At 38.1% G+C, this 14,125-nt stretch overlaps 1 protein-coding gene across 1 annotated transcript; it reads left to right on the forward strand.

Moving 5' to 3' along the window:
• The first annotated feature begins 3,808 nt into the window (after positions 1–3,808).
• Positions 3,809–13,661, forward strand: LOC107593858 (vascular cell adhesion protein 1-like). The gene is made up of 5 exons (XM_016283738.1): positions 3,809–3,821; positions 4,078–4,374; positions 9,033–9,293; positions 9,384–9,650; positions 13,513–13,661. The coding sequence occupies exons 1-5, from the start codon at positions 3,809–3,811 to the stop codon at positions 13,659–13,661; spliced, it is 987 nt and encodes a 328-aa protein (XP_016139224.1).
• Positions 13,662–14,125: the final 464 nt, after the last annotated feature.

Here is a 14,125-nt window from a genome sequence, read left to right on the forward strand (position 1 = left end):
CATTCCAAACATGAATGTGTTTTCTTCCTTGGAACAAAAAGGTGATGTAAATACAAATAAAATCTGAGCTGTATCAGAAGCACAAATTTATAGCAAATAATAATGAATTTTGGGGGGGTCCCCACATAAGATGTAAAGATACAAATAAAATCTGAGCTGCATCAGAAGCACAAATTTATAGCAAATAATTACTAATTTTGGGGTGGTCCTCACATAAGATGTAAAACTGAGTAAAGGTGTGGTAATTTACAATTATTCTGCGAATTTTGATCAATCAAGTTGTTTCAATAGGAATCAAAAAAGCCAATATTAATGGGAATATACATATAAAGATATATTTTACTTATAAGGATTTCTAGGGCTACAAATAATTGTAGTCATTGTGTATTAGAGAAAAATATATAAACCTTCAGTTAAAGGTTAAGATTTTTGAATGAAAGATCAAATGGATAAACAATGCAGATTTATTTTCAAAGCCTTCTTTGATCGTATTTACCAAGAGTATGAATAATTGAGCACAACTGTATGACTTTCTAATGTAGAACACAAATGGAGATTTTTACGAAAACAATCCAAAAATCTAAGCTTTTGTGAAACTCACATGATAAGTGACGGTACTCTGTGCTTCCACATGACTTCTCATGCAAGTTTCACAACACACTTACAGAGTCTGCTAATGCTCATGTCAAGCGAATGCACATTTGACAGCTGGCTGAAAGTAAAAGTTTTAAATATTAGTATTTTTCTCTCACACACCTATTGTTTTGCGTCAGAAGACATTTATTCATCAATTAGGGTATATGGATTACTATGTTCATTTTGCATGGTTTTTGAAGCGTCAATGCACGGTTACTTCCTGGTTTTATATAAGCCAGCTCAGTCATTTCCGGTCAACTGTCAAAATCAGTTGCGCTATAACGGGAGCACCCTTTGCTCAGTTTCTCTTCACAATCTGAAGAAAAATTTGATTTGTCAAAGAAGACCAAACGTCCACATGTACCTTTTCAGGAATAACAAACACGAGTGTAAATAATTTTGCGAATGAATCTACTAAATTGTCATTGCTGTGATTGACAGTGATAACTGTAGCGATGGAAGAAACAAAACATCGGACAAACCGATGGCAAAATAGAGCTTTGCATTAAAGGTGATTGTCTTCAGAAAATTTTTTTGTTATGCTGGTTGAAAGTCATCTCCAGCATTTTGAACGACCTGTAAGCGTTCCGTTTGGGACTTAGGTATACCAAAATAGAGGAAATTGCAATAATCCAAAATTGATTTAAAGATTCAAGGTCAAGGTGATTTCTTGGCCTGAATTCTGAGGGGTCAAAAACAATGACTTCTGTTTTGTCTGAGTTCAGAAAAAGAAAATTCTTGGCAAGCCAAGCTTTCACATCCTCAAGACATGCTGTTAGGTTGCCTAGAGCACTCTTATTTTTCCTAGACACAGGCATATAGATTTGCATATCATTGGCATAGCAATTAAATGAAACATTATGTTTCCTAAAAATGGAACCCAAAGGGAGAAGATAGAGAGAAAAAAGGACAGGAGCTAAAACAGAGCCTTGAGGCACACCACAGGATAGACTGCGAAGAGAAGAAGAGAAACGTCCTATTTTTACAGAGAAATGTCTATTGGATAGAAAAGATTTAAACCAACTTAAAATAGCTCCCCCTAGCCCAACGCAACACTCCAGCCAAGAGATAAGGATAAGGAGATAAGGAGTCCCCCGAATCTGTTGCCATATAAATATCATTAAGAACTCTTACAAGAGTGGTTTCTGTGCTGTGCAGTGATATAAACCCAGACTGAAACTTCTCAAGAATATGATTGTCAGTCAGGAAGGTCTGGAGCTGTGTAAAAACAATTTTTTTTCCAATATCTTGGAAATAATTGGCAAAATGGAGATCGGACAGAAATTTGATGAAATAGAGGCATCAAATGAGGGTTTCTTTAGTACAAGTGTAAGCGAGGCAATTTTCAAACTAGAAAGTACAGCTCCTTCAAGCAAAGATTTGTTAAATAGCGACATTGACAGTGTCAAATATTTGTCTCAAATAGTAAGGATGTAAAGTGTCATGCAAACTAAAGGAGAGTTTAAGTTTAAGCATTACTTCCTTTACAGAATGTAAAGAGACAGGATTGAAAGTCCACAGGACAGGTGAAGTCATCTCTGTTGGTATTTCCTGATCGGAGACCAGAAACTGGGCCCTCAAACTTGAAGATTTATTGCCAAAATAACTATAGAAATCCTCATAAAGTGCCAAAGACGGGTAGTGAAGAGAATTTACAGGGGGGTGTTAGAACGGAGTTGATAACAGAAAAAAGAGATTTTGAAGTGTGGTGATGTTTCTTAATCAGTTTAGAAAAATAGGAAGCCTTGGCTTTCTTAACAGCATTCTGATATGACGATAGGCAATTCTTTAAGATCTCATAAAAAATCTGTAAATTGTCCTTTTTCCACTTCCTTTTTGCTTTCCTGCATACCATGTCTCAAGGAACGAATACTATGATCAACCCATGGCTCCGATTTAGATGTAGATTTTGGCTTAAAGAGCTTAAAAGGAGCTGTAAGGTTTAAAATATCTGTCCATGCAGTATTTAAAACGATAAAATGATTTTCAGCATCAAGATCAGGTAATAGAGACAAATGATAAAAGAGGGTTGACCTCATTATTGACAAAATCCTCACAAAAATAAGGCAAATATTCACGGGCTTGCGTACCATCAGAGGCAGGTGTAAGAGAAGGCAGTGGGAGGGACAACTTAAATAAAACAGGAAAATGATCAGAGATAACAGAATCAACAATTCAACGTCAGTGATAGATAGACCATGTGACAAAATCAGGTCCAAAATGTGTCCATGTGTATGTGTAGGATGATTAACCCACTGCAGCAGGTTAAAAGAGTAAATGATGTTTAAAAACTCAGAAGTTAGCTGCTTAGAGGGGCAACATACATGGACATTAGTCAAGTCACCTAAAGTAAAGTGACGTGTCCAAGTATGGTTACCCATACTAGGAATTAGTGCTCATGAATTTCACTGCACAGCTGAAGAAATAGCTGAGAAATTTAAAGGCTTTAAAATAGTGTTTAAAAAATGTGTTCATGACTATGAAGATAAGTTAACGATTATCAAGAATACCATTGACGTTGTTTATGAGATAGCTAGCTAATGTTAGCCTGAGCAGTTACGATAGTGTTTAGTGTCAGCATTTAAAAACTACGTGTGTAGGTACTCTCCTGGGATTACCAGGCTTGGCATGCATGTTGTTAAATATCAACATACATGCCAATCATTATTTATGGTGATAATTATTTTGTTTCTCAGTTTCTGACAAAAACAAGGCAGGAGAGGTTTCTGTGAGGGTTTCAAGAGTCTCTACCTATTACCACAACATCAAATGACATTTATGTGCTGGCTTATCTTTATGCGCAAGTGGTAAAGAACGCTCAGTGCATATAGTCCACTTTGAGGGGTACATCTACTTGCATTATATGGATTGGAAAATATGGATTATTTTTCTAAAATCTCTGTGTTCTCCTGAAGAAAGAAAGTCATATTCATCTGGGACATAAAGTAAATGATAGTGAAAGAGAATTTTAAAATGAAAGAATTTTAACTTACACCTACATTAATTTGACAACACATGTGCTGCAAACACTCACAACACGACCAACAAAAAAAGCATTGCAAGCAACACAGACCACAGTGTAAATGATTCAAGGGGGGACTGCAACAAGTTGTGAAATTAAGATAGCCAGCTAACATAAAGTTTCAGAATTATAGTAAGCTAAGGAATCATCATGTCCCAGCCAGGTTCGTTTGTGAGTATTTGCAGAACGTGTCAAACTGATGATGATGTTGTTTTCGTAAACATTAATGATGAGGTTTCCTTAAAACTAACAATAACACTGTATCTATGGTAATTATATTTAGGCTATTATTATTATTATTATTATTTATTAGGTTTAAAGCTATGATGATCTAAACAGAGTGTGAAAAAAGTAAACCATTACAGCATTTATTGTGTAAATGATTTGGATGCTGTTATGATGAAGTGTGTTTTCTGCAGCATTTCCAGAAGATCCCATACTGCCCAAAATAAAGAGTTTGATAGCAAACCAAGAACAGAAGCTTATCTGCACAGTCCACAACATTTACCCTTTGGACAAGTTTCAGATTGAGTGGCTTCGTGGAGATAAGACCCTTCGTGAGGAAGACCCTGATGAACCAATTTTAGATCATGTTAAGAATTATTCCTCTATGTTCAATTACACACCTTCTGTCGATGATCTGGGCAAGAATATTAGTTGCAAGGCAACACTGAAACTCAATCTCAACAATCGGGAGAGAACAACAACTGCTGAATGTAAGTTGTTGGGTAATGCACTCCAACTTTTATTAAAGGAATATTCTGGGTTCAATACCAGTTAAAGGGATATTTCACCCAAAAATCATCATTTACTCACCCTCAATTTCTTTCAAAATTATTTTAAGTTTCTAACTTGTCGAACATAAAAGAAGAAAGAAACTCAAATGGGTTTAAAACAACTTGAGGGTGTGTAAATGATGGCAGAATTTCATTTTTAGGTGAACTAACCTTTTAAAGGGGTCATGTGAGATTGCTAAAAAGAACATTATTTTGTGTATTTGGTGAAATGAAATGTGTTATGCGGTTTAAGGTTAAAAAACACATTATTTTCCACATACTGTGCATTATTGTTTCTCCTCTATGCCCCGCCTTTCTGAAATGCGTCGATTTTTACAAAGCTCATCGGTCTGAAAAGCGAGGTGTGCTCTGATGCGCTACACACATCTTAATATTTGGGTTGAACTGTTCTGGAACAGTGTTATAATTACAACTTAATCAATGATTTCTAGTCGTGTCCTTCCAAAAGTGCCGGCGGCTTGAGTGAGCGCAGGCCAGTGGGCTTGCGGCAACCACATTTGATGACCCCGGGCTGGACTCCGCTTCGTCCACGGTGAAAGCCGATCCGGCGATCCACAGCGCGAAGTTGATGTATTTCCTCAGCGACCAGCACGGATCAGCTCCAGGCATGACGAAGCGGATATCGTCCTCTTTTGGAAGACCAAACAAAGTAGTTTCACTTTCACAACGAAACACACGGCAACAACAATACTACAGCGAGAATCAAAGTTACGCCTTCTTTCTTTGCGTGAACATTTGGGCGGCGTTATGCAAATCTTCCCACATCGTAACGTAGACATGTGGGGGCGTGTTAGAACGAGCCGTTTTAGGTATTTAAGTTGACTCTTAACTTTTATAAAGAATATCTCTTTGGATTTGAGACTTTAGTCTTTGAAACTTTGCAGATCTTCTTTATGCACCAAGAGCTTGTAACACTCCAAAGAGAAAGGATAAATTGAAATCGCATCATATGACCCCTTTAAGTTAAAAACAGCATTTATGGCATAATGTTGCCACAAAAATAAAGATTATGGTGAGGCAATTACAATGGAAGTAAATAGGGCCAATTTTTGCATGAAAAATATTCATTTCAAGATTTAAATTTTTTCTGAGAACACTTTCATTAATTCTTCTGTTAAAACCTACTGCAGCTGAAAAGTTGCTAATTTTTTTCAATAATTTTAGGCATTACATTGTCACAGCAGCAAAGTTTTAATATTGACTACAACTTTACACAGAAAAGGCCGTTTAAATCTTAACACGCATTGTGTTTACATCTTGTATTGTTGAAACAGTGAGTATTTTAACGGCCCAAACACTACTAACTCAGTGTAACCCTGATTGATTTTTAGAAACTATTTTAGTAGTAATCAACATTATGTCACAAGTGTTGTCGATTGAGCTTAACTAGTATTGACCCCAGAATATTCCTTTAGAAAATTAACAAGAATTATCGGGGTCATGAACTGCATTTGCTTTTTATTTTGTACTGTTCTCTGAGGTCCACTTATAATGTTATCAAGATCACTTATAATGTTATCAAGATTATTACATGAAAAAATATAATTTAGAATAAGCTATTTTCTGTCCTGTTTTTTTTTTTTTATTATATTTATGGGCTTTTATGCCTTTAATGGACAGGACAGTAAAGAGCAGAGAGGAAAGCTTTGGGTGGAGAGAGGGGAGCGGGATTGACAAAGGTCCTCGAGATGGGAATCAAACTCGGGTCGTCGCGAGCACAGTTGCGCTATATGTTGGTGCACTAACCACAAGGCTATTGGCGCCGACTTCTGTCCTGTTTTTAACCGTTTTAGCGAGCCCTGCAGTCTTAAGTTCTGCCAGCGCATCATCTCTGGAATAATAGGGTTTCAACATGTTGATATGACAAATATGTTTCTGACGTTTCCTGTCTGTTGTACTGAGTACATAATCAGTCTCACTCTTTTCCCCCACATTTTTTTGATATGGCCCTGCAAAACATGTGGATAATGCTGACCCTGGCTAGCTTGCAAGCCTTCTGTACACGTTCACGGAGTCTACAAACATAATCTAACACATTCACCTTCAGACTCGAGTCACAATTAATGCCTAGCCTTTGTTCTTTAAGAACCTTTAAAGGTCCCCTAATAGAATGACCGAAGACCAAATTGGCAGGGCTAAATCTTAATGACTCCTGTAAAGGAATTCCCTCATCCCAATTCATTACCCGTTTAAACTCAGTACTTCTTCAACATTGATTTCAGGGTTTGATGAAATCGTTCTAAAGCCCCCTGACTCTCTGGATGATATGGACTCGACACATGCTGTGCGATATTAAGGGAACTCAACACCTGTGCAAACAACTTGGAAAGGAAATTCGTACCTTGGTCACTCTGCACAACTTTTGGCAATCCAAAAGTAGAAAAAAAATAAAAACTTGACAACAGACTTAATTACAGACTTGGCAGCAATTTTACGCAAGGGTATAGCTTCTGGATAACGAGTGGTGGCACACATGATAATACGAATAAACTGATGAACAGATTTCATCTTAAGTAGAGGTCCCATGCAATCGACAATCACATGCTCAGACAGCTCACCTAATGCTGGAATTGGTATGAGCGGAGCTGGGGAAATAACCTCATTCGGATTCCCCATATATTGACAGATATGATTTGTACGGCAATAATTTGCTACAGCTTTCTTAAGTCCAGGCCAAAAAAAAAACCAATGGTGCAAAACGTGGTTATACGTTTTGGTAACCCCTAAATGTCCAGATAAAAATGGATCTTGAGCAAGAGCAGTGGGGGGCAGGGTTGGTATAGGGGGGCTGGCTTGTAGCCCCTGCCCCGTTTATCGCCAACGCTAATGTGCCCTTTCGTTCTGGTCTAGTTGCCCCCAGACCACGACTGTGCCCTCGAAACACCATTTCTCCCCTGCCCCTCCAGGTGTCTGTGTACGCCACTGAGCAAGAGAAAGTATATGAACTCAAACTGAGGGAATTAATACTTGATATACTGTTGAACCCTCGTCGCTTGCACTAACTTTCGGCTGCCATTTTTGTATCAGCAAGCCATCTTCTACAGTATAATAAGCACCTTTGCCTTTGCCATCTCTGCCCACAGCAAAACATTTAACCAAGGATTTATCCTCTCTCTGAGCCTCCACAATTTTCTCACACGAGTAACAGGCAGAGACAAAGGGACATGAACATTCATAACTTCAGAGTCTTTATGAACAGAAACACTCAGCGCTACATCTTCTCCAGTCTCCTCCCTACACACAAAATAGTATAATTCAATACAATCTCATCATTCCTTTCCTTTGCCTGAGCACAAGTAAAGACACAAGCGGGGAAAACTTCAGGGCAATTCTGAGCTAGTTCATCTGTTTCAGAAGATGAAATGGGATGATCAACATCTAAAGCAGGTAAAACCCTTTCCTCAGCCGAATCATTTCCTAAAATAAAGGACACCCCTGGAACTGGGAGCGCAGGATGCACCCCCATGTTCACAAATCGAGTGATTAGATCAGACTGCAAATGTATGCAATGCAAAGGTACCGTCACAACATCCATACTAATGCCCTGAGCTAATATACTAGATCCCAAATATGAATGATCAGAAAAGGGTAAGGTATCAGAGCATATAAATGCATACCAAATGCTTCAACAAAAATGGGTCATATATACTATCAGGCAAAACTCCTATTTCTCTCATATCCTTAGAGATAGTTTTTACCAAAGCAACAGGCTTCTGCTGTGAAGAACAGAAACAGAAGAAGTTGTTTACGTTCCAACGCTAAACGATCTGAAATTACGTGACCCACTTTATGACAATAATAACACTACTATTTTTCTTTTGTCTATTCGTTTGCTATTTGCACTTGTACCAGCTATGATGGAACAACAACAGGTGTGCTTTTATCATTTATCATTCCGGCGAATGCAGGTTTCTGCGTAGACCTGCATTCGCCTCTCATGCTAGTTACACTACATGCATGAATTGGTGGGCGGGGCTAAACAGGCAGTGATGTAGAAGCAGGCGTTGATCTTCTTCTGTGGAGCAGGTACTTATCCACACTATAACATCATAGAATGGTACATTCCTCAAGCTGCCGTTTTGGCAGACTGGCATCATTATAAGCCATTTTTAGACTAAAAAAAAATAACGTTTTGAGTACTGAAACTTACAGGATGTTTTTATAGTACAATAAGGTGACCAGACGTGCCACTTCCCGGGGACACGTTCTGTACAGGATTTCAGAATTGCCTAAAATAACCAGGTGTTGGTTGTTTGCACTGCGTCGATCGATTGTTTTATGACATCAAAGCACCGTTGAGAGTGATTCGAAAGCTCTCTATCTCCGTTTTTGTACTTTACTGTCATACAGCGATCGATGGGCACAGCAAAAACAACCAACACCTGGTTATTTTAGGCAATTTAGAAATCCTGTGCAGAACGTGTTCCTGGGAAGTGGCACGTCTGGTCACCTTATAGTACAATGACCTCTTGTAAAAATATGCCTTGCATGTCTAGGGAATTTTGGTTTCTCAGTTCATGACCCCTTTAAATCACTTTTCATGTGTCATCAATGAAAACTCTACATTTTATTCCCAGATGGTCCAGGGACTATAACAGTTTCCAGTAATAATACCTCGGTAAAGCTTGGCGAACGTTTGGAGATAACATGTCATGCAGACGGAAACCCCAAACCAACGATCTTTTGGTGGAAACTAGGGGAGACCGAGCCTGAACTCCAGAGTCAGAACCACAAGTTGATAATAAATAATGCTTCCTGGTCTCAGGCAGGTTGGTATCGTTGTAACGTTAGTAATGACGTGGGAAGCCAGCAAATGAGAGTAAAAGTCACTGTTGTAGGTGGGTAAATTAACTCATGATGAAATCAACTGTCTTGTCTAATCAATTTAAACCTGGCCATGATCTTTAACCTTTTTTTTTTTAATGCAGGTCCTCCAAACATCCCCAAAATCCTGTTAAGCCATAGAGAAGAGCCCAAAGAAGGAGAGAGCATAAGCATATTCTGTTCTTCAGATGGCGGGCCAGCAGAACTGAAACTGTACAGACAGTCCCAGAGCATTGCGACAGGAGATCCGAAAGAATCAGCTGTGCTTTTAAACATCTCATCAATCCAAATAACTGATGCAGGGATTTACATCTGTGAAGCAAAAAATGACTTTGGCATTGAGAGAAGCACAATCAACATTACAGTCCAAGGTGAATTTATAACATTCTGGAGATCACACATATATATATATATATATATATATATATATATATATATATATATGTGTGTGTGTGTGTGTGTGTGTGTAAGTAAATGTTTGACTAATAGGGGTTGTATACTAAACTTATTGCAGTATTCCACTGTATTGCATAGATAGGTATAACATATAACTGAATAAGCCAAATACACATCTCTCTCGCACACATACACTTTACTGTACAAACACAATTTTACTGTTTGCATTTCTAGTACAACCCTCTTTCCTTAGCTCAAGTATGCAAACTTCTTTGCCACATGCACTGGAATATGTATTGCAGTGAATGTTAACATTTTTTAAATGAAAATGGCAACATGATCGTTTTATAAAGTATGCGTTCATAAGTGCTTCATTTTCACTGGAGGAAACAGCTGTGGTGTGATGAGGGGTGAACGCTGCGAAAACTTAGGCTACAGTAGATGGGGAACTGATTGCTCCCCCATGATATTTTGTAAACTGTATTAATGACAAAGAACTGCGCAGATGCAAATATTATAACAATCTATCGATAAACACACACCTCTGTTTCTCGCTCTGAGGTCTGCTGATTGAAAAAGAACGAGCTGAAAGACGTGGACTAGCCGATCTTCTTCTTTTTAATATTTAACGGCGGTTGGCATCCAGCGTAATTGGTACATTACGCAGGGGCATAGATTACGCGGGGGACGCATTAAACATACGATTGCGACAATATGGTTTATTTGTGTTTGTCAAGTCATCTCAAGGTAATAAATAAAGTATATGAACAATGCAGTACTAACTGACATCGCATGTATTACAGTCTCGAAACTACTCTGCCTTATTATGTGATTAAAAAAAAGAGTTTGTAGTATATATACAAATCATTATTATTTGTTATTGTCCAGCAGTTATCTGATTTCTAAGCCAATTAAAAGCTAGAAATGAGAGAAACATTAAAGTTGACTATACACTACCAGTCAAAAGTTTTTGAACAGTAAGATTTTTTAATGTTTTTTAAAAGAAGTCTCTTCTGTTCACCAAGCCTGCATTTATTTGATCCAAAGTACAGCAAAACAGTAACATTTTGAAATATTTTTTTCTAGGCTATTTCACATAAATTTTCTATTTGAATATATTATAAAATGTAATTTATAGTGATTTCAAAGCTACATTTTTGCATCATTACTCCAATCACACTATCCTTCAGAAATCGTTCTGATATTCTGATTTGCTGCTCAAAAAACAAATATTTAATACATTTAATACACACCGTAGTATTTAATTGTTTGAGGGTGGAAATTACCGTTTTGACCGTCACACCGTCACACCCGTAATATATATATATATATATATATATATATATATATATATATATATATATATATATAAAACATTTCTGTCCCCCCCACTTCAGAAATGATGGCTACGCCCCTGACATTACGCCACCATCTGCTTCGGAGTGTGAATCAGATAATAGGTTTACAGACTAATTTACCCAATTCCCTCCTTCTCCCCCAAGCATACAAATCCACACACGTCATCCTTATTCTGCTATATAATAATACTACTACTACTAATAATTTTAACCTTCCTCAATACTCCTATAACTCTTCATACTCTATTAAAAACCCCTGTGTCCCCTTAAGATATCCATAAGATCACCATAAGATGTCATGGCGTCGCTAGGCTTTTCAGACCTAAAAAATTGCATCCGGACGGGATTTCTAAATCACCTAATATGTCCGGGCTTTTGCTTTCTACAGTCGTCATTCATTGTGTGCGCTTTTGTTTTAGAGCCCTGCAAGGGACTGTTTTATTAATCCCGCTCCCGCTGAATTTCTGACCATTTATCGCCCACTCCCGTGATTTTTGTGTCCAGTCCCGCTCGCTCCAGCAAACATTCTAATATTGCATATAATTTTCGCGCATCAGGGAGCCGCCATCAATATGCGGAGTATTTAAATCTCATTTATAGGAGCGCTCGCTGTTCACTCTCGATTTAGCGATCACGTGCGTTCTGTGTAAAGGAAGATCAGATATTTGTCAATGAGCTCAGGATCTGTTGAGCAGCAAATCCTCCAGCATGATCTGTCAGCCATCTCTCCTCTCAGCCCGTGATCAGTCAAATCTGACTCCTGCAGCTTGTGTTAGATGCAGGGTTGTCAAGTCCACATTTTTTTGGATGGAATTGGGCTACTTTTAAACCGTTACCATGGGTTGATTTTCCCCGTTTGAAATGTTGCATAAATTACATTTGACTGAATTGCTTGTATTGAATACCAATACAATACCTTTTTTTTTTTTTTAAGTGTATTTAAGTCCCGCCACGTCATATTCCACACCCACACGCTTCTGCTATTTTCACTCTGTTCACCCGCTGTCCGTTTAGAATAATTTTCTTACCGACCCGACCGTTCCCGCTAAATTTAGATCTTGTTTACAGAATCTCACATTTAAATTTCTGCTACTGAAAGACAGAGATAAATAAAAGGGTAATCTGCACAAAAATTGCATTTGTTATTTTATTCGTCTTGTCAAAATAAAAAATTCGTTTAACATTTTGCAAGAGGGAGTAAAATCTTTGCCTGGCAGGCACTCGACCTGCCACCACTATTTGCACCTGCCATTCGACCTGCCACCGCCAAATACGCCTGCCACGTTACCCGTCACCGCTGAATTCGCTTGCCTCGCGACTCATCACCACTATGTATATTTATTTATAAATACGACATCTGTCATTAAAATTATAGGCTAAGCAAAATATGAACAAAACAGAGTTGAACGTCCTTCAAGGACAGCGCATCCACACTTTGCTCTGCCATCATTATTCTGCTCGGTCACTCATCGACCACCAGCCTGTTCTGTCTGAGTGCCGTATATTCACCGCCGGTACAGCCTGCTCTGTGCACAGACCCTGCAAATAAAACGCATGACGCAGAAAGCACTGGTCCATTTGTGCAGCGCTGTTCTGAATGGACGTCTGGAACGGGATATTGTTAGACCACCCGCTCCCGTTCAAATTACACCAGAGTTACCGACCGCTACCGCGCTTTAATCAGAAATGTAATCCCGCATCGCAAGAAATCTGTTTGGGTCCCGCGGTTCCCGGCGTTGTGCCCAATTCTGACCCCTGCCAGATTACTACCCCCCTAGTATTGGTAGGTTTAGGGTTAGGTGTGGGGTTAGGATTAGGCAATCAGATAGCGATTTCAACGAGAGGGGTAATAATTTGGCAGGGGGTCGCAAATGGGCACAACACTGGTTCGACTTCTATAGCCTACCTAATCTTTTGGTTCCATAAACACATATCGCTGGGAATATTTTACATTAAAACAGCTTTCCTTGAATCCAGTGTTCTATTGAAAATGTCTAGTAAGAAGTTACTACTGTAGTAGCCTATGACTGTACTTACTCCAAGGCGCGGTTTTGTAACCGGCATACATCGAGTAAGAAAGTTTTAGGTTAATCAGATAAAAAATGTGTTGCCACAGAAGCAGTGGCTTTTTTAGCAATTAAATAATACATGAACAAAAAAGGATGTTCTATTGAAAATGTCTAGTAAGAAGTTACTACTGTAGTAGCCCATGACTGTACTTACTCCAAGGCGCGGTTTTGTAACCGGCATACATCGAGTAAGAAAGTTTTAGGTTAATCAGATAAAAAATGTGTTGCCACAGAAGCAGTGGCTTTTTTAGCAATTAAATAATACATGAACAAAAAAGGAAAAAAAAAACATATCTACAACACCCATTTGCTGTGACTATATTAAATTTATAGCAGTGAGGATGGAATATTTCAGTTAGATTTCTGTTTCTCGAATCTTGTTGATTTTTACTTTTATTTTAATCCAGCAGCACAACATGACATCTGGAGAAAGCCAGACCTGCCTGTGGCCATCCTGCCGGCTGTAGGGTCAGTGTCGCTGTTGACCGCTGTTGTACTGCTGATCCGACACTGCAGAAAGAAAGCCAAGAGCAACTCCAGTAACATCACACTCGACTAAACGTTTAAGTTTTTGAAATGTCTCTTATGCTCATAAAGGCTACATCTATTTGATTAAAAAAATAAAGTACAAATAGCAACATGACAAAATATATTGTAAATATTTAAAAGTAGTTTTTTATATTTTAAAAATGTAATTTTATTTCTATGGTGCTGAATTCTCACCATCATTATGCTAGTCTTCAGTGTCACATGATCCTTAAGAAATCATTCTAATATGCTGATTTGGTGCTCAAGAAACATTTTGTATTATTATCAACATTGAAAAATCTTTCAAAAGTTTGGGGCACATACATATAAAGAATTAATATTTTTATTCACCAAGGACACATTCAATTAATCTAAAGTGACAGTAATGACATTTAACAAAAATACTAAGCAGCAAAAATTGTTTGCAATAAGCAATTAACAATAAGAAATGAGAAATATAGCTGCAAGCAGCGATGGCGGGCCCAAGCCGTCAGT

This window comes from Sinocyclocheilus grahami, unplaced genomic scaffold, assembly GCF_001515645.1.
Source record: "Sinocyclocheilus grahami isolate Dianchi unplaced genomic scaffold, SAMN03320097.WGS_v1.1 scaffold176.1, whole genome shotgun sequence".
Classification (NCBI taxonomy): domain Eukaryota; kingdom Metazoa; phylum Chordata; class Actinopteri; order Cypriniformes; family Cyprinidae; genus Sinocyclocheilus; species Sinocyclocheilus grahami.

Excerpts from the sequence above, each read along its gene's own strand:
- LOC107593858 (XM_016283738.1), top strand. Across the intron at positions 4,375-9,032 it reads GAGAACAACAACTGCTGAAT|ATGGTCCAGGGACTATAACA; the intron begins GTAAGTTGTTGG and ends TTTTATTCCCAG. Across the intron at positions 9,651-13,512 it reads AATCAACATTACAGTCCAAG|CACAACATGACATCTGGAGA; the intron begins GTGAATTTATAA and ends TTAATCCAGCAG.